This window comes from Sarcophilus harrisii, chromosome 4 (assembly GCF_902635505.1).
Source record: "Sarcophilus harrisii chromosome 4, mSarHar1.11, whole genome shotgun sequence".
NCBI classification, from domain to species: Eukaryota; Metazoa; Chordata; class Mammalia; order Dasyuromorphia; family Dasyuridae; genus Sarcophilus; species Sarcophilus harrisii.
The window spans coordinates 38,539,334-38,565,390 of record NC_045429.1 but is presented as its reverse complement, the minus strand read 5'-3'; the positions used below and the strand labels follow the sequence as shown (position 1 = coordinate 38,565,390).

Sequence of the window (26,057 nt, the reverse complement as noted above, 5' to 3'; positions counted from 1 at the left end):
TGCTGCTCTTTCCCAGTCTCTGTCCTCTCCTTCCTTCTTTCTTTCCTTATTTCCCCTCCCCGCCCCTTCTCACTTCCCCAGGCCAGGCCCCGCCCCTGGCCGCTGCTCCTCCCTCCCCTCCATTTCTTCCCCCTTAGCGGGCTAGGCCCCGCCCCGGCCGCCGCTGCCGCTCCTTCCGCCACCTCTCCCGCCTCGCCCCGCCTCCCCAAGCTACGCTCCGCCCCCTGAGGCCCCGCCTCTTGCCTCCCTCGCCGCTCTTCTCTCCTCTCCCGGGCCGGGCTCCGCCCCCCCCCCTCCCCGGCTCCTCTGCCCGCTCCCTCTGAGGCGGCGGTGGCGGCGGCTCCGCCCGGCTCCGGCTCCGGCTCCGGCCCCGGCTCCGGCTCTGGCTCTGGCTCGGCTCCGCCCGGCCTGACATGAGCATCATGGACTTCAATGTGAAGAAGCTGGCTGCGGACGCTGGCACTTTCCTCAGCCGTGCCGTGCAGGTAGCGCGCGGGACGGGCCGGGGCTGGCGGGCGGGCGGGCGGGAGAGGCCGAGGCCCGTGGCGGCCCGTTCCCCAGGCCCCGCCTCCGGCCGCTGACAGCCGGGCCCGGCCTGGCCTAGGGGGGGGGCGGGGGCGGGTCGGTAACGGAAGGCGCTGCGGCCTCGCCCTCTTCCTCTCCCGAGGGCCGCGGCCGCCAGGGAGGGGCCTTTTCCGGAGCCGAGGAAGGCCCGAGCCGCGGCCTGACCTCCTGACCTCCCCGGGCCCTCGGGGCCCCCACCGGGAAGCGTCGGTTTGGGGCTCGGACAGCTGCCGGGAAGGGGGGACCCCGCGGGCCCTGGTCAGGGGCCGGCTCTGGCCGGGGGCTGGGCCGGGGGCTGGGCCTCGCCTCGGGGTAAGCCCTCGGGCCTCCGGGAGGGTCTCGCCCTCGGCCGCCTCGGAACAGCCGGCCCCTCGGCCCGGCCTTTGGTGCGGCATCATCGCGTTCTTCTGAGGGAGCCCGGCGCCGGCTGGAAGTTTTTCGCAGAAACTTTTGTGGTGGCTGTTTTTAACCGGGAATAAGTTGCGGTTTCGGTGGGAAGCCCACCGGGAGGTGTCCGAGGCGGGGAAGGAGTGACGCCAGGCTTTCTCAAGTCTCAGATGCCCGCTGGAAGCGGCCGGAGGGGCCGGCTCCGGACGGGCCGCTGGAGACAGAGAAAAGGAAAAGTAGCCGGTCCGCCCCGGGCGCCAAAGCCCGCCGGCCCACAGCCCGCCCAGTGCGCCTTTAAAGTACCGTGAACCTTGGGGTTGCTTAAACACCACATTTAGGCGTGATTCTTGGTGAAATCTTGGAACCACCTCCCCCTGATTTAATGAAAAAAATAGCTTCTTTAAAAAAAAAAAAGCCCCAGGTCGACAAGACATCATTTGAGATTGAGGTTTTTTTATTGAATCAGTTTTCTGGGTTCATGGTTACGATTAGAATGTTTGAGGACTTGGAGTAAACTTAAATTTATGGTACTCGGTCATTCTCTTCTAATTCTCCTTACCTCTGTCTGGTCATTTTATAACCCATTGAACTGGTTTCCTTGCTCTCTTATAATATTGTAAAAGTATTGTCCTTCTTTAGGATGATTGACATTTGATAAATAAAGTCTAGTTCTTCCAATGTGTGTTTCTTATGTTCCTAAGACAGGTGCTGATAGAATTCTGATACATTTATGTTGTCTGATCCATTTAATTAGTGAAACCTTATAGTTTCACTGAGAAATTCACATTTTCTATTTAGGCCACTAAGATGTTGCCTAAAATTGTACCTTTGTTAAAAGCAAGAGACTTCTTCTGACTCAGCTAATTTCAGTTGGAATTTTAGTCATTGTTTCTTGGGAATTTATCTATAAATGGGTCAGTGACAAGTCAAATGAATTCTTGACTCAAATCAGAAAATGTTAATTAAGCATTTATTATGTGGTGGTTATTGAGTAAGGAATAAAAAAGAGGATTTGAAATTTATGCTTTTTGAAAGATGTGACAGGTACACAAATAACAATGGCCGAGACGGAGCCAAATCTTAGAATGGAAGAGTTGAGCTAGAAAGGATCATTAAAGCATCTGGTTCTAATCAGTTGGAATATGGAGGTTAAATGACCTGCCCAAAGACACACAGGAAGTGGCCAAAGTGCAACTTGAACCGAAGTCTTCTGACTCTTCCTTGTAAGAATACATGGCCTCATCACACAGGAAAATTTGAGAACAGAAAGCATACTTTTCCAATGGCCAAGCAGGAATCAAGGAAAGTTTCAGGCTGTATTTTATGTATTAAAAAGGCTTGACTAGCTAGATGCTTTATTAAGTAAATCAGAACTCCAAGTGCCCATTAGGTCAATTTGTACATTGGCCAAACCTCTAAATGCCAAATGCAGTTTTAATCTCTGTCTATATTTAACATTGTCTTTCTCCACATGCTCAGTTTCATTTGGAGTGAATTGATTTGATATGTTTGTATAGAGTGGTAGCCTAAGGAGACACAACTGGAATTTACTATACTAACTTCAGAAGACAGACAGTAAAGTCTGGATGTGTTGACTGTACGCTTTTAAAGAAGTGATGATTTAGAAAAGTAGGAAAAAAAGAGCTTTTGTGAGCTTTATTTATAGTTCAGTCTCTTTTACCTGCCATTGATACTATTCTGTAACATTAGCTTGGGCTTAATCTTTTTAGGAATAAATTTTAAATGATTAATATTAAATCAGTATAAATATGTGAAATTTAAAAAAGTCTAGAACCATTAAGAATAAAACTTACCATCTTATTGAGTTAAGAGATCTTGGGACCTATACCTCATATGAGACTGAAAATAGTAAGCTGATTGTTTAGACAGAACACTGCTTTGTGAAGCTTATTTCAAAAACAGCATTAAGTCAATAGGTGAGATTTCATTCTATACTTTGTTGACATCAGTAATCACAGCAGTTTTAGGTAGGGTCATAGATTTAGAATTGGATTAGAATTTAGAAATCACCTAGCCTATAATTATGTATAAAGTCTAATGTGTTGCAATTAAAGCTTGACAACAGACCAGATAAATTATTAAAAAAAAAAAAAAAAAAAAAAACAGTAGAAGGAAAAACAAATTATCTATCTAAATATTAAGAATTTCCCATTACAATCAAATAACATTTCTTAGTATTGGGAAGAATAAGCAACAAACCAGAATTTGTAAGGAGCTCAAATTTTGTATTTCCCCTCATATGTAGTTTATGTTTATTTTAATTTCCTCAGAGTAGCAGACCTTTTAAATCCTAGCCAAAAAAAAAAAAAAAAAAAAAAATCCCATCTCTTCTGTCAAGGTTGCTCCCGACTACACTCATATTAGAGTACCCTCTTCTTCCTGTAAACATTATCATCAATTTATTGGCACAAACTTGAGATGTCTTCTGTCATTGTCTTGAACTGTCATTTAGAGAGCTCTTATAAGATTAATGTAAAAAATATGTCTTGTCTTTCTTTGTTTCTTCAGTAATAGAGGAGTGCCTTGTACACAGTAGTAACATGTTAAATTAAAAGGAGAAAATATATAATTTTCATTTAAAAACCATGTTAGGAGTTCAAGTGTAGTAGCTCATGCTATTGGCAAGGATAAAGTTAGGGAATCACTTAAGATTAAGATTGGAGTCGGAAAGAGAAAATTGATCAGATAATGCACTAGTCAGCCTGAGGAGGAAAATAAGCAGGTCAAAGCTTGTATGTTGATCAGCAGTGAGAAGGCTCCTCTACTTTGAGTCTGGGCAAGATCAGGAGACCTAGTTTCCCAACCTCACCACCGACACAAAAAAAGTAGGATAGCAAAAGGAAAGCACCCTCATTTCTCAGAAGGACTAATTGCTTTCAAGATTTCACTCACATATCATCTTTTATATATTAACCCTTTCCTGATTTTCCTTTTTCCCTTCCCCTTCAGGCCCACCCCTCATCCTTTGCCCTTTCTCTCAAAACTACTTTGTATTCATTTTCTAAATTCCATTTTTATTTTTTCTCAACTAAATCTAAACATTCTTTTTTTTTTAATTTTGAGTTCCAAATTCTTTTCTCCCTTTTTCCCTTCCCCTTCCTTGAGCAGAGAAGCAATTTGATATGGATTATACATGTGCAATCATGCAAAACATTTCCATATTAGCGATGTTGTAAAAGAAAACACCTTATATTCATTTTTATTTATTTATATGTATGTATATATATATATACACACACACATACATACACACATGTTGTCTTTTCTATTAGAATATAAGCTCCTTGAAGGTGGGGATCATTTCACTTTTCTCTTTATTCCCAGCACTTCTGATACAGAGTGAATAGTTAATGTTGATTGATATGCTTATGTGCAGCATTTAAAAAAAAAATTGATCTCAGTAACACATATTTTGAAGCCAAATTACATTATGCTCAAATTCCTTTTGAAAGAAATAGGGCTTTCAATGATTAAGAATTTAAGAAACATATTCTTGGTGTTTAATTGAGTTTTGATTCTCTGTTGGCCTATTTAGAATGACTTTATTTTCTTTTTTCTTTGTCAAGTTTCCCTTTCCTCTTTCAAACCTCCTTGAGAACCCCTCTTTTAGAGATTATAATGTTAACAATTTTTCCATTCCCTTTCTGTTCTTATATGTACAGCAATTGGGGTTAAGTCTCAAATTGAAACCTGTTAAAGATCTTAGCTTAAAAAAGCCAACTTCTCCCATTTCATCTAGGGCTATCTCCAATCATCTTGATCTACATCTGGCCATAGGAACCCAGATGGCTCTGGAGAGGAAAGTGAGGCAGGTGACCCAGCATAGCCCTCCCTCACTTCAGTCCAATTCACTTGCATGTCATGGTATTACCTCCTTGAAATCATGGTCCTCAACCACAATAACAATATGTTAAAAGCTCCTCATAGATACATTTTATATGGTGTAAATAACCCTCACTTATTTAGTGTTTCATATATTTTTGTGTTAGGACATGTGTAAATTAAGTACCTGTACCACTGATTGGGAAGTTATATAGGCTCAATATCATATTCTTTCAGTTTTGTATGTGGTTATTCCATAATTAATACAAGATATTTATTTTTCTTCTAATTTTTTAAAAGGACCAAAATGTCTGCAAGAGCCTTTTTATATTTTTTTTTCTGGAAGCCATTTTTAAAATTATGCTTAGTCTTGATATTTTAATAACATGGAGTAATTAGGAAAAAGTCCAGAGAAAAATTTTTGTTCTGCAACTGTACTTTCCTTAGAATAGGGAATTTCCCCTCTACTGAATATGGACTAGGGAAGAAGAGGGAAATCCCTCTACTGACTCAAATATGCAGTTTGTAATTTTAGTGCTTTGCTTGTGGAGCTGACAAGTGATTTGCCTAAGATTATCAAGTCAGTAGGTATCAGTGAGAACTTGAATAGAGGTCTTCCTTAGACTGGCCATATCTCTATTCATTAAGCCAGGGGTCCTCAAACTTTTTAAATAGGGGGCCAGTTCACTGTCCCTCAGATTGTTGAAGGGCCGGACTATAGTAAAAACAAAAACTTTGTTTTGTGAGCCTTTAAATAAAGAAACTTCATAACCCTGCGTGAGGGGGATAATGGTCCTCAGCTGCTGCATCTGGCCCGTGGGCCGTAGGTTGAGGACCCCTGCATTAAGCCATCCACTTAATATGCTTTAAAGTGTTGATTAAGAGCGTTTATTAAAGGCTTATACTATGTGCTAAGCAAATAATTGCAAACAAGATTATTTCCACTTTCAAGTAGTTTATATTTTAATTGGGGAAAAATAACACCTATGGAAGGGTAGAGTAAATCTGGGAGTGATTGAATGGGACTGTGGAAGGGGGCTACTGGATAGGAAGTTAAGATAGAGTAAGGAGAGTAACTACAAAGCTAGAGTGAAGTGAGCGTAGCCTGAATACCTCATGAAATAATCAAAGTTCTAATTATTTTAAATACCACTTTATATTGTACCCAGAATATGCAGAAAATAATGAAACTTCCAGATCAACTAAATATATGTTGCTTAAAGACTGACTTTATTTAAAAATTAGATATAATCAAGTTATTTGAATAGGAAAACAACTCTAGATATTAGAGTTTTATATTAGATATATAATTATATTATTATATATTATATATATAATATATATTCATTATATAATTAGAGATATTAATTGAAGATAAAGATCTGGCTCTCTAGGGTGGGCTAAAAGAAAAGTTAATGTAGAGAGTCATGTATGTTTAATACCTGTCAAATTATGAGATTAGAAATCTTTCAGAATTTTCATAGTATCCATCCTCCAACAAACTTGTAATTCTTTCAAATGATTGTCCTTCCCTTGTGGAATTGATAAATAGTGTTTCCTCCTAAATTAAATATATTTCTCACGCAAGTTACATATTTTATTTTCTCCTGGCCCTGACCCTGTGTTAAGCAGATCTAGTGGACCACATGCTTTTTTTGTAGAGACCTCAAGTTAATTTTTTTTAAATTTACTTTTTTTATTAAAGCTTTTTATTTACAAAACATATGCATGGATAATTTTTCAACATTGACCCTTGCAAAGCCTTCTGTTCCGACCTTTCCTCTCCTTTCCCCACCCCTTCCCCTATATGGTAGATAGTCCAATACATGTTAAATGTGTTAAAATATATATTGAGATCCACTATGTGTGTGTGTGTGTGTGTTTATTTATACAGTTATCTTGCTGCATAAGAAAAATCGGATCAAGAAGGAAGGAAAAAAAACTGGGAAAGAAAACAAAATGCAACCAAACAAGAGAAAGAATGAGAATGCTATGCTGTGTTGTGGTCCATGGTCCTCTCTCTGGGTGTCTATGGCTCTCTTCATCATTGAACAATTAGAGCTAATTTGAATCATCTCATGGTTGAAGAGAGTCATGTCCATCGGGATTGATTGTCCTATAGTTTTTTTGTTGCTGTGTGTAATGATGTACTGGTTCTTTCTGCTCACTTCACTCATCCATTCATGTAAGTCTCTTCAGGCCTCTCTGAAATCATCCTGCTGAAGACTAAACAAATTTTTAAAAGAACATAACCTTCCAGACATCAGTCTGGCTTTTCCAGTGTTCTAAAAAAGCCTCTTCATTCCCTTTTTCTTCTTTTTCTACTCTTTTGTAGTTAGGAATACTGCTAAAAACATTTCATTTAGAACACTTTGTATAAAGGAATAAATAGAATTCTGCTAATCACTTCATCCTCTTTCACAATAGTAGTGAAATAACAGAAACGTAAGTTCTAGTTTAATTCTTGGCATTTTTATATTCATGATGTAGTTCTTTTCATCAATGAAGTCAATCAATGAACATTTATTAAATGCTTTCTGTTTGCTTTAAGGTCATTCTTTCACCTATGTCTTTCCCATTATTTTATAGATAATCCACCTAACACTCTGAGGGTCTTTACCTGGCTCCTTTGATGTTTCTGGGCTAACATTGTAGCAGTCGGGCTGACTGATCTTAATTTTGTTACATGACCCAGTAACCTCTTTTCACTTCAGACCTGTCCTTAATGCCTTGGATGTCACCTCTTACATGCATATTATTGGTGATGTGTTGCAGTTTTCTTGTCCCTGACATGCATCTTTCTCTTGCCTTTGAGTCCTTATAACTTTTAATTCTAAAGAAATTTCAGGTGCAAAAAAGTGAAGTTTTTATTTTTTTTCCAGAATTGATAGATTAGAGTGATATCAGCCAAAGCAGAGAGTGTGTTGAATAAATCTTATGTCATTTATGTGTCATTTTACATGTCAGATACACCATAATTGAATTGGACTAAGATGGTATTGCTTTAGAGATGGAAATGATGGTGGAGTTTTATCTTGTCTACTTGCTCACTTTATATAGGAGGAAGCCAAACTAGGTGGTGAAGTAATTGCCTAGAGCTATCTAGGAAGTGGCAGAACCAGAGCCTCACCCCAGGCTCACTTTTCACAACACCACTTTTGACTGAACACAGTTTGCAATGTTTTCCACAAACTCATTCTGGTTGGTACTTTTAAATTTTTTGGTTCCTTGATCTTACAGATGTGGGCTACTTGCTCCTTACAAACAGTACATTGTAGTATGTCTACTTGTCTTGATCCTATGCTATTCCTGTCCCAGTCCTTATATACTCAACATACTGGGATGTTTTAACTTAATTGCACTATGTGTGGGGTGTACACCTGTTACTTCTCATTCCTAAACCAGATTACTTCTTGTTCTGATGTATTTCTTTGACTTGGACTGCTTATGTGTACTATTCCCGTTTTATAGTATTACAGAGTCTATTTATGGCTACAGTGTCACTTTCCATTGCCCTTTCAGTGATTATAATTGTGTAAATCTCTAAATAACATAATCTCCCTGATTCATAACCATGTAACTTTACAAAAACTGGTTTGCAAAAAAATGGGAGTTTGTTTTCAGTGAGAAGCTTGGGATCATTGGCAGTGCTGCAGATGAATGAACTCATTCTCTTATTTGTACTCAATTCTGGATCTAGCTTACTGGACCCAGTTTACGGCCCATCTTTTAGTGTCTGGTACAATGCCTTGCCGAGGCCTTTTCTGGTCTGCTCATCCATTTTTTGTCTTCTTAGCACTCAACTCTCACCTGTGGCACACACAGTGACCACACCCAGTAAACAATTTTGGTAGATGGGTTAAACCAGGTTGAAATTTGAATTAAACCATCTGACCTCAAACCCATTAGTGAGTTAAGGGAATATCTACCCCATGCATATGAAGACTCCTCCCCCATGAAGTAAATAAGTAAAAACAGTTTGTTCCAATGTTCATACAGGCAACTAAAGCAGGAGTTGTGAAACACTTCCAGTTTGTTCTGACATTGAAAGCACCAATATCATCCGCTACATCTTGGGTCATAACCAGTGATTCTTTTGACTTTTGTCTTGCCACTTGACCTCAGTGACACTGAAAGAGTGAGGCTGACAACTTTGTGCAACTCTGCTTCACTTAAATCCATTTCAGGCACAAGTCAAGATACCACTCTGTCATATCATTGTCCTCTTTAAAAATAAGCTGATAAAATGATTTCTATTAACTGATAAACAACTTATATGGGCTATTCATGCAACTACATATCCTAGTCTTAATAAATGACTGTCATCCATTAAGTATTTCCTATTTGGATAGTTAAGCTAATTCTTAATGATTCTAAATCTCATTTAGGCTGTTCAGGATTTCAGAACTTGTAGTCGGTGTAATATCATTTGTAAATAAGCATCTTCACTTTCTATAAGGAATGCCTCTTATGCATGGGCTCTGCATTGGATTACTTCCTAGACAATTAAAAGCACCTTACACAAATATCTTACTTGTTTTATGCCTCATATGATATAAATAACAAATCATATGATATAAATAACAAATCATCAATATTATTTATGTATTTATTAAGGAATTCTCTATGATTTTAAAATATGTGTAGAAGATATCTAGTTGAAAAACCATTACATTGAACTCCCAATCCCTATATTTATGCCCACCTGCATTTTTGATTTCCTTCACAAGCTAATTGTACAATATTTCAGAGTCTGATTCTTTTTGTACAGCTAAATAACGGTTTGGTCATGTATACTTATTGTGTATCTAATTTATATTTTAATATATTTAACATCTGGTCATCCTGCCATCTATGGGAGGGGGTGGGGGGGTAAGAGGTGAAAAATTGGAACAAGAGGTTTGGCAGTTGTTAATGCTGTAAAGTTACCCATACATATAACCTGTAAATAAAAGACTATTAAATAAAAAAAAAAAAAGAAGATATCTAGTTGGAAAAGAGCTATAATACTAAATCAAATACCTTTTGATAGTCAAATAGTGGGATCTTGTATTTTCTGAAGTCACTAAAAGAGGAGGTTCAATGATGAAAAAAATTGAACTGATTAATGGAAAATATTCTTGTATTCTATGGTCTAAAATAGTTATCAAAGTGAATTATTTTTTTTTATTTTGCCAAAATTTGCCATTAAGAGAACATTAGATTGGGTTTTTATGACTTTGATTTGATTTAGTATCATTGTAGATTAAAACAATAATGAAAGAATGGTAGATATATCTGATACATGAGTTTAACACAAAAGATAAATTGGTAAGATAGGAGAGGAGGTAATTACATTACAGAAGGGTTCAACATGAAGTCCAGAGCATTTAAAATAGGCTTCCATTTTTAAAAAATCGATTTAAAATCAACTTTCAGAGCTGGAAAAGCACCCTAGAGGTCATCTAGTTCAGTTTTCTACTCAGTACAAGAAAATAAAATTGCTGGGTTAAACTCCTTATCCTTCATGTATACAGCCATTTAAAATCAACCACATATTTTTTGACTTAACCAGGGTACTTTCGTTCAGTCTAAAAAAGACATTGTAAATATAGTAAAGATAATGTTTCAGAATGTTTAATGCTAAAGTGATTTTTACACATAAAAATAAAAACAATTTGGATATAGTCCCATATGTAGTAAAATATTCTTGGTAACACTTTTGTAGTAGGAGAAAGAGAGTGAATGTTCATAAATTGGGAATGGTGGCAGAATCACAGGTTTAGAGCTGGAAGAGACCTTAGTGATCATCTAATTCTAATCCATCTCTGCCACCCAGAGAGCTTTAACAGTTTTCCCTATGTCACTGAGATACTGGGGTCAGAACAAAAATGCAGATCAGAATCCTGTCTCGAGATCCAACCCTCTTTCTACTGCACCACACTGCCTCCCTGTGGTTAAATAGATTGGGGTATATGAATGTAATAGACTATACCTGTGTTATAAGATAACAAATAGAAGAAATTTAGAGGCATGTGAAAAGACTTGTATAAATTGATGTGGAACCAGGGAAACAGTAAAAATCATAATTCCAATAATTTGTTTGCCAAAACTTATTTTGCTACCAAATTAAATTTTTTTTTAAAAATGAGTCAGGAGAACAGCTAATGAACATTTTAACCAGATGAAAAAAGGGCATAGTAAATACAACTGGTAAGGTAGATTGGAGATATTGAAGAAGGCCTTGAAATACAGGACTAAGTTTGTATTTTAATCTCCAGTTAGTGAGGAACCATTTCTTAATGTGATGTCTCAAATAGAAGGTGAGCTTGAAAGTCTTTTTTTTTTTTTTTTTTTTTTTTTTTTTTTTTTTTTTTGTATCCCAAGCTTTTGACATTAGGAGGAGTTAATAATGCTTTTCCTTTCTGTTCTCTTCCATTTCTCAGAAGGCTTTTCAAGAGGGAGCTGCAGGATCAGACCTGTATGCTCCAATCTAGTACTCACTCTGTGGGATCTTAATAAATGTGGATATCGCCTCCAGTAATAACAGATGATACCTTGTCTGTGCCTGCCAATGCTATGGCATTTGTCTTTCCCCTCCTTTCTATAAGTCAACATTAGAACATCCATCCAACATGCTCAATGCTTTCCTCAATGTTTTTTGACCTTACAAAGCTCCCAGGGAAGCATGGATAAGTTGCTGCTTATCCTTCACTTTGCCAGGTGATCAAGTGATGTTAACCCAACGATATTACCTTTCTCTTCTGCTTCTTTACTCTTTGTGATTGGTTAAAGCCTTGTCATGACCACCATGCTTTTCTTTCTTACACTTGGAGTGAACCTCAGTTCTTGAACATAAGGACACTTATTTTAGTAGCTACATGAAAAATAGGTTCTAGAAGAGAGAGCTAAAGGTAGGAAGACCATAGAGAACTTGACTGCAGAAATCTAAGTTTGAATGACATAATCATTAGTAAAGAGAGTCATTAGTAAAGAGCATATAGATGAAGGAATTAGAGGGGGGACAGAACTGATGAAAATTGGCAGAGAAAGAAAGAACCTGAGATAACTCTGAGGTTTGAGACAGGGTTATTTGAATAGGAATGCCCTTAATAGAAATAGGGAAGTTAGGTGGAAGAAAATATCTGAGAGTTAACTTATGGGAAAAGTTGAAATATCAATGGGACTTCCAGTAGACATTTGGGAGTGTGGTATTAGATTGGGTGTTATGGATAAAGTGTTGAAGCTGTGCTTAAAAAGTGGGTATCATTTTGATAGCTGAAGATGGTATGGATAGGAAGGAGAGGATGATATATATTCCCCTAGGTGGTACAGTTATAGAGCACCCAGCTCAGATTCAGACGCACCCTCCCAAGCTCAAATCTGTGTGTTCTTCTAGCTGTTGTGTCCCTGGGTAAGTTCCTGAATTCTGTTGGCTTCAATTTGCTCATCTATCAGGTAAACTGGAGAAGGAAATGGCAGTATCTCAGCTAAGAGGACATGGAGAGTCGAAGAAGACTGAAACACTTAAGCAGCAAAGAGCATAGCATAAGCAGAAATGTGGAAATGACTTGTGTGTATGTTTGGGGATGTTGTAAGAAATCTGTGGCCAATGAGTTCATCAGTTATCATTTTCTGAGCTTTTTTTTTTTTTTTTTTTGTAGTCCAAGCACTGGATGAAGCTCTGAGAATACCAAGAGAGCCCCAGTCCTCAAAGAGCTCAAAATCTGATGGGGATGGGGGGAGGGGGAAACAACAACAGCCACACGCATTTGTACAGTCAGGCAATGCACAAGATAAATAAGAAATTATTAAATGAGGAATAACAGCTAATATTTTTATATGACATTCAGCCAAGCCCTGTTCTAAGCACTTTGCAATTATCTTATTTGATCCTTACCACAATCCTCTGGAAGATCTGGAATGAGTGTATTATCCCCATTTGACAAATGTGGAAACTAAGTCAAAGAGAGGGTAGGTAACACAACTAGTAAGTGTCTGAAGCTGGTTTTAAACTCGGGTTTCCTTGACTCTAGGCCTGATGCTTTATCCCTTATATGGTCAGAGAGATGGACTGTCTGTGAGACAGCCAGGAAGCTAGTATTGCTGGATGTAAAAGTACATGGCAGGAAGCTATAAGAAGCCTGTCGCGCAGGCTGGGGCTCAATTTGGCAGGGCTTTCAATATTAAGCAGAGGATTTTGTATTTAATACTGGAGATAATAGGGAGCCACTGGAGTTTTTTGAGTAGGAAGTGACATGATCACCCCTGTGCTTTAGGAAAATCACTTTGGTGGCATGGAGAATGGATTGGAATGGGGAGAGACTGGAGGAAGACGGACTCCCCAGCAACTAATGCATGAGACAATGAGGGACTGCACCAGGGGGATAGGAGGAAAGAAGGAAGGCAAATTCTCTGATGAATATGTGATCTCTTCAGTATAGGTATCCCCTCTATCAGAGTGCTGTCCTTGCATACCTTACCCCATTCTCCCACAAATCCTGAGTTTTCAAAGCTTTTTTAAATTCAAGTGAGCTGACTTTCCATCACCCTTCTCTCTCATTTCATAACTCACTTCCTTTTCTGATCCTTGATTCAAGTGATTTTTCTTTCCCTGAATCTCCCCCCCCCCATTTTTTCTTTTCTTTTTCTTCTTTGTTGTTGTTGTTTGTTTTTCTAACAGCTGAGGAGATGGACCGATTAAGTGATGGGACACTGTATCACCCAGGACTATACCATGATTCAAGCCCAGTTGCCCTATAGCTAGGTCTCGCCATCAATCTTGGTTTTCCCTGTAGCTTTTGGTCTTTGGGATAAAATTTGGTTTTTGTTCATTCTTATTTCTATCTTATATGTGAGCATTCCCTTCTCCCCCTGAAAAGCTAAATTAACCAGTGAGATCCTTGTCTATCCACTTTGGATGGATCCATCCATCCATCCATCTTTTTAAATAGCTCCCCCTTTTTTTCCCCTCAAGACAATGTTATTTTTCTTTGACTACCCAATTCTGAAGTCACAGAGTAGGATATCTTTTAGGAAATTACAGTAGTTGCTATAATAATTTGGGTAATTGTTGGTATTCAATCCCATAATATTTCAAAATGTTATTCTTTTATTAAATGCCTTTAAGCTCACTAGGTTCCTATTGTGACTTATTTTGTGGTACTTTCTTGTATAGAGAGAAATCACCTAGAAACCCCAATCAGTTTCTGTTTTTGTTTTATATCCTCTTTAGGTTTTCTCTCTTAGGTTCTTAGTATAATAATTATAATAATAGCTCATCTAGTTTTTTTTTTTCTGTTACAGTGCTTTCACGTGAAATTATTTCATTTAATCTTCATAGTATCTTTGTTGTCTGAGTAGGTGAGTTGTTCCTGTTTTACCACTGAGGAACCTAAAACTCAGAAGGGGTTAAATTACAGGTACAAGGTCATGCAAGTAGTGTCAGAACCTCAACCTGACCCAAGTCTTCTGACTTCTAAAGGATTTGAGTATGAACTCCAGTATTGGAATCAATTAATCCCCTTTAATCCAGAGAGATAATTAACTCTTTCTCCTATTCTAATATACTCTTCCCCACTATGATTATGCATGTAATGAAAGAAAACTCAGTGCCTTCTGGAAAACCAAGTGTAGAGTAATTAGTTAAGTTGATTTCCCTATTCATGTTTACAGAATTCATGGAGTGAGAGAAAAAAAAGATTTCCATAAATATTGAACTCTCAGATTCCTTGGGCTTTAAAGTGTTTTTACCAAAAAAAAAAAAAAAAAAAACCTTGACTGCTTTTCAAATTGAACCAATTGGCTATTGAATTTAAGGATAATTAAAAAAAAAAAAGCGATTAATGGTCATTTCCAGTTAAATAAATTCACAGTTTCTAGAATATAAAAATATAGCTTTTCAAGTTAATCTTAAAAGTGGGAGGAAGAAGCAGTAGTCTTAAATTCCCAAACACTGTGCAGTGGTTTAGGAATATATGGGCATACCCTGCCTATTCTAGGGGAAAGGTCACCACTCACATCCCTTTCGCTAATCCTTTCTGGGACTTAGAAGGAAGTGGGAATCAAGAAGGATCTCAAGATGATATAATGGAAAATACACCAGATAAAAAGAGGATTCGAAACCTTAAGGGTGCCCACAGGCAGTGGCTTTGAGCCTGGAAATATCCAGATTTCTCTAAAAAGAAATCTTTTTTTCGTTTAAAATAAGATTGTTATTTTTTAAATATTTAATTAAATTCTGGTTTCTTTTGATTGAATAAAAAACGTATTTTATGATCATTGAAGAGATGTTGCTGTAAAAGATAAAATAATTTTTGAATTCCCTCACGCTCCCTGAAGAAATGAGCCATACATTCCTGTGATATAATTGTGGTTTAAGTTTTTCCTCGTTGTGCAGTGGACTTGACAGTAAATATACTATCTATCTGCATGGTGACTGTGAATGCTTGTAAACTATGAAGCACTAATTATGTGTAATTTTGTTGTTATGGATCAGTAAATAACATTTATCTCCCCGATACAGCAGGGTTCCTGTCTGTTGTTTTCTAGGATAGCACCCATATAACAAGGTGTTCCAGATAACTTAGGCTTCACACCTTTGGGGACATTGTACAAAGTAGAGCTTATTGCTTATGGCCTGAACAGCTTGTGGCTATTTATAAATTATAAAAAAAGAAGAAGATGAAGAAATTATCTAAGCTTCCCTCAATAGAAATTCACAACTTCAGGCAAATTTCTATTGAGGGAAGCTTAGAAAGCAGTAGAATCAAGGTAAGAGCTTATGGTCCATAACCCATTTAAGATCTTTGCACTCCACCTTCCCATTATTTGTTTGTATACTAATGATTTCCCTCTCTATCCAGCTTCCCCTTTCAATGATCATGTCAGTCTGTTAAGTTGTTGGGATATCTGATCTTTAAGGATACCTGACCTCTGTGTTGTATATTCTGCTTTTCAAACATGCTGCAGGTGATTAGTCTTTTAGAATATGTCTTAATCACAAGTTGGGGACTGTCTGTGTATATTGTTGATTATAAAATTACTCATTGTTTTTCAACTCAGCTTGAGGGATAATTTCTTCTTCTCCTTCTTCTTTTTTTTTTATTATCAAAAACAGTTCACAGAAGAAAAGCTTGGTCAGGCAGAGAAGACTGAATTGGATGCTCACTTAGAGAATCTTCTTAGCAAAGCTGAATGCACCAAACATTGGACAGAAAAAATTATGAAGCAAACAGAAGTGCTATTGCAGCCAAATCCTAGTAAGGAACCTTTTTTCTTTCTATTTGGTTCTATTTGGCAAATTTTATTTAAAGTACTACCTCTGCTATATCATCCTTATTTAGCTTTAATGGGTCTTTTAATGATTAGATTTTGGGAAGTCTTTCTTTTTGAGTGAAAAAAAAGAGTTATTTATTAACATATTATCATATTTTATTAACATATATATCATATTTTATCTATTTTCATATCTAATGTATATAATGACAGTATTTGAAGGTTTTCTGGAATCTTGTGTAACTGAATACAATCAGAATAAAATTCAATTTATGCCCAATAACAATAATTAAAATACAAGCTCAATCACTTTTCAAATTATGAGCTCAATGAATTTTAAGAAACATGTTTGGAAGGCCCACAAAAGTAAACAAATCCTTCTGTTTGCTTGGAGCTAGAAATCTTTCTGAATCATTCCAGATAAGATACATTAGGGTTATTTCATATTTGTCCAACCATAGAATTTTAGATCAGGTAATTTTTATCTCTGTTTTATAGATGAAGAAATTGAGTCTCAGAAAGGTTAGGTGGACTTGTTCAGTGTTGCTCAGCTTATTAGCAGTAGAAACAGAACTAATACTTGAGGCTTTTAAAACCAGTCAAATATTCAATTTACTGTTATACTATTTTGAGGGGGAATGAGGAGAAGAGAACACATGACAAATGTTTGATGGGAATCAGCTATGTGAATTTTTTCCTTGCCTAATTCTCCTCCTTTTTTCTACCATGATATGTTGACTGCATGAATTTGAATTATTAGATATTTCTTTTGAATTTTAAAATTTTAGACAGTATTTATTACTACAATTTGAACATCAAGTTCAAGAGTGATTAGAAGTACTACTAAAGGTTCTGGATTTTTTCTTAGGTTATGTAGTTTTGTTTTTTTTAACAGACATAAAGTGAGATTTAGTTTCATTGGAGGAATGTTAATCTTTCATGCTTATGTAGCTAGTTCGTAGTTTAGAAGGAAGGAAAGAAAAAATAAATATTTTTATTTTAATACCTTCCTTTATGATAACAAAATTTCTTTTATATGTATTAGTAATCCACAGTAAGATAATCCTGAAGTCACTCATTTTTACTTAAAACCCAAGTAGATATTCAACTTTACTACTTTAAAATGAATTTTATTAATATTTCATAGTTGCCTATTAATCAGATTTAACTTAAAGTTATATATCAATCCTAAATTCAGTACTTGAAATGTGTAAGCAACCCTTCATTCTCCCACATCACAAATATGTCTAAGTAGTTTCTACTGTGCAGCAACAATCTACCATAGAAATCATTATTACTCTAATATTAGCATCCAACAGAAGTAAATTTTTTGCAGGAAGATAGGAAGAATGAAGCTGTTTTATTGATGCAAACTAAATTAAATTTAATACATGTGTGTTATTATTGCTAACATCAGGCCAATTTCATAGTCTGACCTGGATCATTTACAGACTCTCACATCTATATTTAGTTTTTGAGACTTTTAACCACACCTAACAGATTAGTTTAAGGTAGAAGAGACTTGTATGTTATTCTCATTCTCTAATAGCTTTTCTCTTCTAAACTTAGAAATAGTTTGTATTTATATTTTCTAAATCTGGGATACAGAGCTATAAAATTGTTTTTCATTCAAAGGCAAACATTTAGTAGATTTGAAAGAAAAGTCTAAATGTACAAAAGAGTTTGTACTTGAAAATAACTGTTCCTATCAGATTTTTTTTAAGAACTTAAAATCCCACAGGATTCTTATATAACCCTAGGAAAAGTTTTGCCTTTTAAAATAAATTGTGAGCAGTTATTTTTTAATAAGTTTAATTCCTGATTTTAAAAAAAAGACATTGTAAATAAACTTCTAAAGAGGAAGAATTTTGGTGTGTTAATATTTTGATGGTTAAATAAGATATTTGTGCTATTTTTCACAATCAATGAGATCTATGTTTTAATCATAGTTATTTGAAGAGATGGCATAGTTCATAACAAAATGCTTTTTAAAATAATTTACTAAAATAAAAACAGCATTTTAATTTAAGTTTATAATCTTAACTTTTTCCCAGATGCTAGAATAGAAGAGTTTGTTTATGAGAAGTTGGATAGAAAAGCTCCAAGTCGTACAAACAACCAAGAAGTCTTGGGGCAATACATGATTGATGCAGGGAATGAATTTGGCCCAGGAACTGCTTATGGTAAGTGAAAACTAAGATTTGATGAGAAATACTTCATAATAGGATTGGATCCTTGTTTAGGATATTTTACTTGAAATCACTTTAGCTTCAGATATGGGATATTCAATTGTTACTTGAAGTGATGGACAATTTAATAAAAAAAAAAATTAACATAGCCATGGAATTCTGTAAAAGGTCTGTTTTAAAAACTTTGATTAAGTTAGAAGATTCATTTATTTTTTTACTACTTAGTAGTATTTGATTCATTGTACCATTCATCCTTAAGCATAAATTTTCATTTTAATACATAGTGTAATTAAAATTTTTCTGCTATGTACAGTTTATGAACAGGTCCTGAACAGATAATTTTATATGTGAAATATTTTTTGAGTAATTGAAACTCGAGCAAAAAGTGAACTGAGTATTGAATTTGAAATACGATATTTTTACATTTATGATTCCATAGGCTTCATTTATTGTACTCAAAATTTAGATTTCTTGGAGATCCAAAGATATTTAAGATCTGATTTACATAAACTTTTGGACTTTTAGTTCTTAAGATAAAATCTCTAAACTATGCTTTTTTTGAAGGAAAGAATTCAAATGATTACTTCACAGTTTTTAAGGTCATCAAAATCTATATTATAGCCAGATGTCAAATAAATCTTTGTCTACCTCTTTTTAATCACAAACTTCTTATTCACTGAATTTTATATTTGAAAGCCACCTTGAAAATGATCTGATTCAACTTCTTCATTTTACAGAAAAGAAGAATCAGTCCCTGGTAGCCAAACAAATGAATTCAGCTTAAGATCATGCTAATTAGTGCCAGGGTGCTGGCCTTCTTTCTCTTTTGCCATGATAGTCTTGGCACCATCTCATGATGCTCTTACTCTACCTCTTAGTAGAGTTGTCATTGATTCTGCCATGTGTTCAGTATCTTTTTGTCCATCTTTATTTTCCTTGACTTTTCTGAAAGCATTTGACTGTTATGGGAAGCAACTTGCTAGTGGCTTCTGGGTGTTACAGGAGTCACCAGAGAATGGGTGCTGGGGATCTAATTCTGACCAGCAGAACAGCTACCTTCATGTGAGAGGATGATAATGATACAAGGAGACTGAGAGGCAGGTGCATTCTCTGACCTCCCTTCTCTTCCTTCTTGCCTCCCATTTATTTCATTCCCAATCCACAAGCCACATCTGTGTCAGTAGAGGCTGATTTGCAATTCCTTCAAGTGTGTTATAATTCACAGCTGTGGGGGCTTTAGGAGAATTGACCTGCTTCTTCACACTTAATCGTGGTTCTTAAATTTAACGGTGACCATCCTTCCTCCTATCTCCTTTGGCTTAGGTTCCTTTTGTTTTCCTCTTTCACCACCTATGTTTTGAGTTACCTCATGTCTCTCTCCTTGGCTTTCTTCACCCAATATTTTGTCTGCTTCAGTTGCTATATCTCTATTTGGATAACTCCTATTTCTATGGTTCTGACATATCCCAAGGTTCTTAGGATTTAAGACATCTTCACCTGAATGTCCAACTAACACCTCAAACTCAGTTTTTTAAATACTAAATATATCTATTATCTTATTCCTCACTACCTCACTTCCCCCTCTTCTTCTCCCCCCACTTCCCAAAAGCCCATTGCTCTTCCTTATAAATTTCCTATGTATTGTCTGTACCACCATCTCCTAGTCATCCAGACTTGGAACTTCAGTCATTGCTCAGATTATTCCCTGCCCCTACCACTTCCCAGTTGCCAAATCAGTTGTTAAGCCTGTCAGAGTCTGAGGTGTCAGAGATCCAAGTAGAAGAGTCCTTTCTATGGGCCCCATGGCCAGCCGTGGTAGAGGTTTGGTGCCTCCCGAGGCAGGCTGAGCCTACTTTGGGGCAGTCCTAGTTTCCAGGAAATTCACCTCCTTCTTGATCCACAGTCTCTGCCTTTGCAGCTCCTACCCATCGTTCCCAGTTTTCCCTCAGAGCCAATCAGAAAAAGTTCAGTCTTCCTAGAATATTTGAAGACTGGTGTCCTTCTCCAGTACTTGTGTGCTTCTTCAAACTAAACATCCTTAGTTCCTTCAATTTTGTATTGGAAAACAATCCCCAGTCTCCTGTCTCTTCTGACCATGTTCCTCCTTGCCAGGGTCTATACAGTGTGTGATGCCCAGATCTGGTCTGATCAAAGCTGAAGACAATGGGATTGTTACATCCTGGTCGTGGAGCTGCTATATCACACGGATTAAGATTTGGGTTGTGTCTCTTCTCACACCCTGATTTTTCTAGCCATGCTTCCTCCATCCTGTTCTTGTATAGTTGGTGCTTTTGAATCTAAGTGTAGATCTTCTCATTTACTCCTATTATGAATTCCGACTAAGATATCCAAGCGGACCCTGCCTTTATGACATTTTCAGATTTGATAAGCAGACCTTCTATTTCTTATCCAGGTCACCTCATTTCTAGACTCCTGCTCTGGGTCTCCCTGATTCAGCAGTCTCCTCACTCCAGTCTCTTCTTCAGTGTCTGAATCAGTTGTCAAACTGACTTTGTCATGCTCTTATTCAATTAACTTCCTATTCTCTCTCACCTCCAGGATCAAATTTCCTGTTTGTCCTTCAAAGCCTTTCACTACCCAAGACGTTTTTACCTGTGTAATTCTACAGTCTAGAACCGCTGACCTCCTTGCCTCTGTCTCCCAGTTCTAGGACATTTTCACTGGCTGGCTTAGCTTCCTTCAAGTTTGAACTAAAATCCCACCAGTTAAAGAAGCCTATCCTAAGTCCTTTTTATTCTTCTTTTTGTGATTTATTTCCAGTTTGTCCTGTTTTTAATTTGTTTGTACTTAGTGGTTTACATGTTGTCTCCCCTGCTAGACTGTGAGCTTCTTGAGAATAGAAGAGGTCCTGTCACACTTTGGTTCCTCAGTGCTTAGCAGAGTTTCTGGGTATATCATAGGCACTTTTTTTTTATAATAATTTTTATTGACAGATATTATAGGCACTTAATAAGTACTTGTTGTTTTGTTGACTAAATGATCACAAAATATCCTTTTCATAATATATCATATTATTTCCAAGAAGAAATTAAGCCCTTTGGCCTTTAGTCCATCCTCTTCCTGTTTTGAAAATTTTGTGACTTATATTCCCTTTTGTGAATTTCCTCACATAAGTATATGTCCTTTCTGTACTGAGCTACTCATTGCTGTTCTTGGAAGGGTACTCATGCATCCTCTCCTAGTCAAGAGTCATATCCCATCAAGTCCTATGCTTCTGCAGTGTCCTATCTCTGTTCCCTCACTTTCACACACTCCCTGCCTTTTCCCTGAGCTTGCTCATCCCCTTACAATCTTTCTCGATTTTTAAAAAACTCTCGAGTTTTAAAAAACTGGTTGAGTGCTGGACCTGGATCAGGAGGTCCTGCATCCAATCTTGACCCTGGCACTTACTAGCTCTGTGAGCCTGAGCAAGTCACTTCACTGCTACCTGCCTCAGTTTCCTCATTGTTAAATGAGAATAATAATAGTGCCCACCTCACAGGCGTCTTATGAGGATTAAATAAGCCTGTGTGAAGCATTTTATAAAACTTAAAGTGCTGTATCTGTGCTAGCTATTATTATGTCAGTGGCTTTCTCAGGATACAGTACTCCTTATTGGGCATATCCACTGCCCCCCCCCCCCAAATTGACATGACCTGAAGCCGCTTTCATCAGACTAGATTAGATAGGGGCATCACTGGCATCTGTGATCCCTCCCAACTCCCAAGTCTGCCATCCTATGTAAGACTTCTCTTGAGACTTTGCTCAGGTATTCTCTCTTTCCTCTACTTTCCCTTCTCTTTCCTTAACGCTCTAATATTTCTATTAGAGAGATTGCTCTCTCCCAAATCTCACATGCAGCCTAACCTTTCTCATTCTAACTAGTGTCAGTTGTTACTTTGTATTTCTCATACAACTTTTATGTAAGTTGGTTGGCACAGTGGATAGAGCGCCAGGCCAGGAGACTGATCATTCTGAGTTCAAATCTGGCCTCAGGCACTTACTAGCTGTATGACTTTGGGCAAGTAATGCAACCCTGTTTGCCTCAATTTCCTCATCTGTATGATTTAGAGAAGGAAAAAGCAAATCACTCTAGTATCTTTGCCAAGAAAAGCCCAAATCACAGAGTGTCAGATGTGACTGAAATGATTGGGCAACACAAATATATAACTTTTAGATTGTAGAATTCTTGAGAATGGGAACTATCATTTTTGATAATTCAATTAATACAGCATTTTGCACCTAGTGGGTATTATTACTGAATGAATGGCAACTTTCAGGTGTATATATTCCTGTTCTCTATAAATTCTTTATAAAGAATTTTGTGAACATTCACATCTTATAAACAGTTTTCTTCAGTTATTCTAATACTATTATGTATTTTAATACTTCTTAAATTTTCACTGATTTAATAGGAAGGCATCTAGCAATTATATATTAATAACTTTAAACTATTTCTTGGTTTAAAAATTAAACTAATTCTAAGCCATAGGATCAGAACTTTAGAGTTGGAAGAGACCTCAGAGACAATCTAGCCAAACACCCTCATTTTACAGATGAAGAAACTCAGGCACTGGAAGGTTGTGACTTGCCCAAGTTCACACAGATAAGCAGGCATTAGAAGTGTGATTTGGATCCAGCTGCTCTTAACTCCAGGACTAAAGTATTCTTGAGGTTATATCGTTTTAAATAATAGTTTCATAAGAACTATTTGATTTTTGAATAATCAAGTTGCTGCTTTATCTTCTCATTGTATGGGCTTAATTATTTTACACATTGCCAGAAGATGGTAAATAAAGTTTTCTTTTGCAGGTAATGCCCTCATCAAATGTGGAGAAACACAAAAACGAATTGGAATGGCAGACAGAGAACTGATTCAAACATCTGCAATAAACTTTCTTACTCCTTTAAGAAACTTTATAGAAGGAGATTATAAAACAATTGCTGTGAGTTGGAACTTTTTGTTTTTGTAAAATAGTAAATATGTGCTCATACCGTAATAAGTATTGGCAACTATATTCACCTTCTTAATGATTGATTTCAAAAATCTTAATTATATAGATGTAATAGGGACAGAAATTTTAAAACAAAATATCTCAAGTTATCCTCTTTGTTCAGCATATGTAGCATTGAAGTGGGAATTAAAAGCTGGGCCAAAGTAAAGAACTAGTGTGGTTAAGACTACAGTGTTAGTATTAAGGAGCTCCTTGTCTCTGTCCATGAATGGATTTATAGTAGGATTCCTAGAAATTCAAAGAAAGGCAAAGACTGTCATTTAAGTAGCACCTGAGTCATAGGACAGTTTTCAAAAACACACTATACTGTTACTCTGTATGTCTGGATTCTGGAGCTGTATACAAATCCCAAATACTCACCTATTTAATCCTTAGGGCAACCTAATCAGTGGGCAGATAGACTTGTGGAAATTATGCATCATTTCCTAAGAAATATGCTGAAACACTACATTATGGGAAGAAGCAAATTCTTCCCAATTGTTTTGACACGTTCTCTTTCCTGCTTTTCCTCCAGCAGACTCAACCCACTGTGCTCTCTAGGCTAAAACCTACCTAGGAGGGAAAACTGTCGTCTTGATTTAACTTTGAGACCTTTTAGCTAATTTGCAAGAACCTTCATTCTAAAACATTTTGGCAATGTGTTGTTTTTAGAAAATGTTTGTTGTTGTGAAAATTAAATGTCAATAGCACTTGATTTTCTTATAGCATTTTAGCCTTACTCAAAAGAAGTATCAACCTTTCTTCTTTTAAAAACATTATTGATCTTTATCTTTAAAAGTTTATCAAAACTAAATCTACATATCAACTGAGAATATTTGCTATTCCCCACACACATAGGGCCCAATCTCTGTGAAGATGGAAAGGAGCTCCATTTTTCATCAGTTCTCTAGGATCAAGCTGGAATTTCTTAACCACATTCTGTTTTATTCCTAAATCTCCACTTTATATAGGAGGAAACTAAGATTTAGAGAAGTCAAGGAATTTGGCCAAGGTCCCATGGCTAATAGTCATCCCCTCACTCTATGTCCAGCATTGTAGCCATTGTACCTCTGAAGTGCCTAAAGAAAATGTTTCATCTGCTTTTTTCTGCATGCTGAATTGTTAACTCTCGAAAGGGCTCTTTTTCATATTTACAGAAAGAAAAGAAACTACTGCACAATAAGAGACTTGATTTGGATGCAGCAAAGACCAGACTAAAAAAGGCAAAAATGGCTGAGGCCAAAGCAATAGTAAGTAGTGTTTTGGAGCCATCATTAACCCCCCCCCCCAAAAAAAAAAACCTCATTTTTTAAAAGTACTCAGAATTGTTACTATATCACATGAGGTATGTATGACTAAAAGAAAAATTTTATTTTGAAATCAAATTCATCCATATTTCACACCCCAAATTATTATTATTCTCTTTAGAGTAATGAGACTCTGTATGTATTTGTTATGTTGCTCTTCCTGCAAATAATCATTGGCATTGCTTTAGAGCTCTTATCATATTCAGTTTAATATCTTGCCCTATATCATGTTCTAGATGGAAAATGAAGAGGATAATGACTAAGACATAGCCCTTTTTATCAATGGATGCAAAAGAAAGGGGACATTGTGTTTTGTGTTTCTTGATAACTATTGAAGATGGTACCTAAAGGGAAACTGGGACAAGATCTGCTTTTTTTTCCTAACCAAGCAATAGCATGAGTTTTAACTCTTAAAACAAGAGGTTATAACTTTTTAAATAATAATGATTGTTAGCATTTATACAGACTTTAAGGCTAAGTGTTTGACATATTTTAAATCATTTCTAACCCAGTTACTTTGTGGGAGATAGGTGATATTATTTCTTCATTTTGTAAATGAGGAAACCAAAATACATAGAGGTTAAATCACTTTTCCAGGGTCATACAGTAAGTGTTTAAGACAGGATTAGAACTCAGGTCAATGCCAAGACCCACCTTTTATCTTCTGCATCACCTAACTGCCTTTGAAGTTATTCATTTTTATCTATTTATTAGTTTCTAAGATAACATGCAAATTAAATAGTTATCAAAAGCACATTTTTACTTTCAAAACACAATTTCTAGGGCTTGCTACAGCAATATGTATGCAAGTTAAATTGGGATAATGGTCTTAGGTAGTTTTGCTCTAATGGGTTTGAATAATTATCCTACTAAGCAATTTTGAAACCCTTTGAAAAAATCCCAGAGTTTTAGTATTTATTAATATGAAAGAATGAGAATTGGAATTCTGTATTAGTTAGTCATTTTACTTTGAGATATATCCTTCCAATTTCTTATTTACTTAAACTCTAATTTGCCTCTGTAAGGCTATTTTAAGGTGTTACAATTTTTTTTAAATTTTTTAGGACTAATTTTTATTATTCTATAACTTTATTAATACCAGTTTATACCTACTACAAAAATTCTTGCGATTTAGTTCTTCTGGGGCAGCTAGGTAGCCCAGTAGGTAGAGCACCAGCCCTGAAGTCAAGAGGACCTGAGTTCAAATGTGGCCTCAGACACTTAACACATCCTAGCTGTGTGACCCTGAGCAAGTCACTTGACCCCAATTGCCTCAGCAAAAAAAGAGAGAGAGAGATTTAGTTCTTCTGTCACTTTACTGCAAAATACAATTTTTCCTTCATATTCACATGACTTGAGATATTTTCTACAAATGAAACTTTTTTGCCTTTGAAAAACATTGGACAGCTCAGAGCTTGCTAATTCTGCAAAGGAAGCAGAAAGTGGAAGTTCTTCCCATAAGGTATGTTACTTAAAAGAGGAAAGGGACAGACTACTTGTAGGAAAACATATGCAGG

The 26,057-nt window shown here is 36.7% G+C and overlaps 1 protein-coding gene across 5 annotated transcripts in view; it reads left to right on the top strand.

The window, feature by feature from the left end:
- Positions 1–222: 222 nt before the first annotated feature.
- The window catches only part of SH3GLB1 (SH3 domain containing GRB2 like, endophilin B1), a 41,620-nt gene continuing 15,785 nt past the window's right edge, over positions 223–26,057 (top strand). For 2 of the 5 annotated variants that reach the window (XM_031969384.1, XM_031969388.1), the window contains exons 1-5: positions 223–485; positions 15,893–16,034; positions 18,105–18,233; positions 23,052–23,185; positions 24,391–24,483. In XM_031969384.1, the coding sequence (XP_031825244.1) occupies positions 414–485; positions 15,893–16,034; positions 18,105–18,233; positions 23,052–23,185; positions 24,391–24,483 (570 nt within the window). In that variant the 5' untranslated portion in view covers positions 223–413. The remainder of the gene's footprint in view (positions 486–15,892; positions 16,035–18,104; positions 18,234–23,051; positions 23,186–24,390; positions 24,484–26,057) is intronic. The other 3 variants (XM_031969387.1, XM_031969386.1, XM_031969385.1) reach the window with 2 other exon arrangements.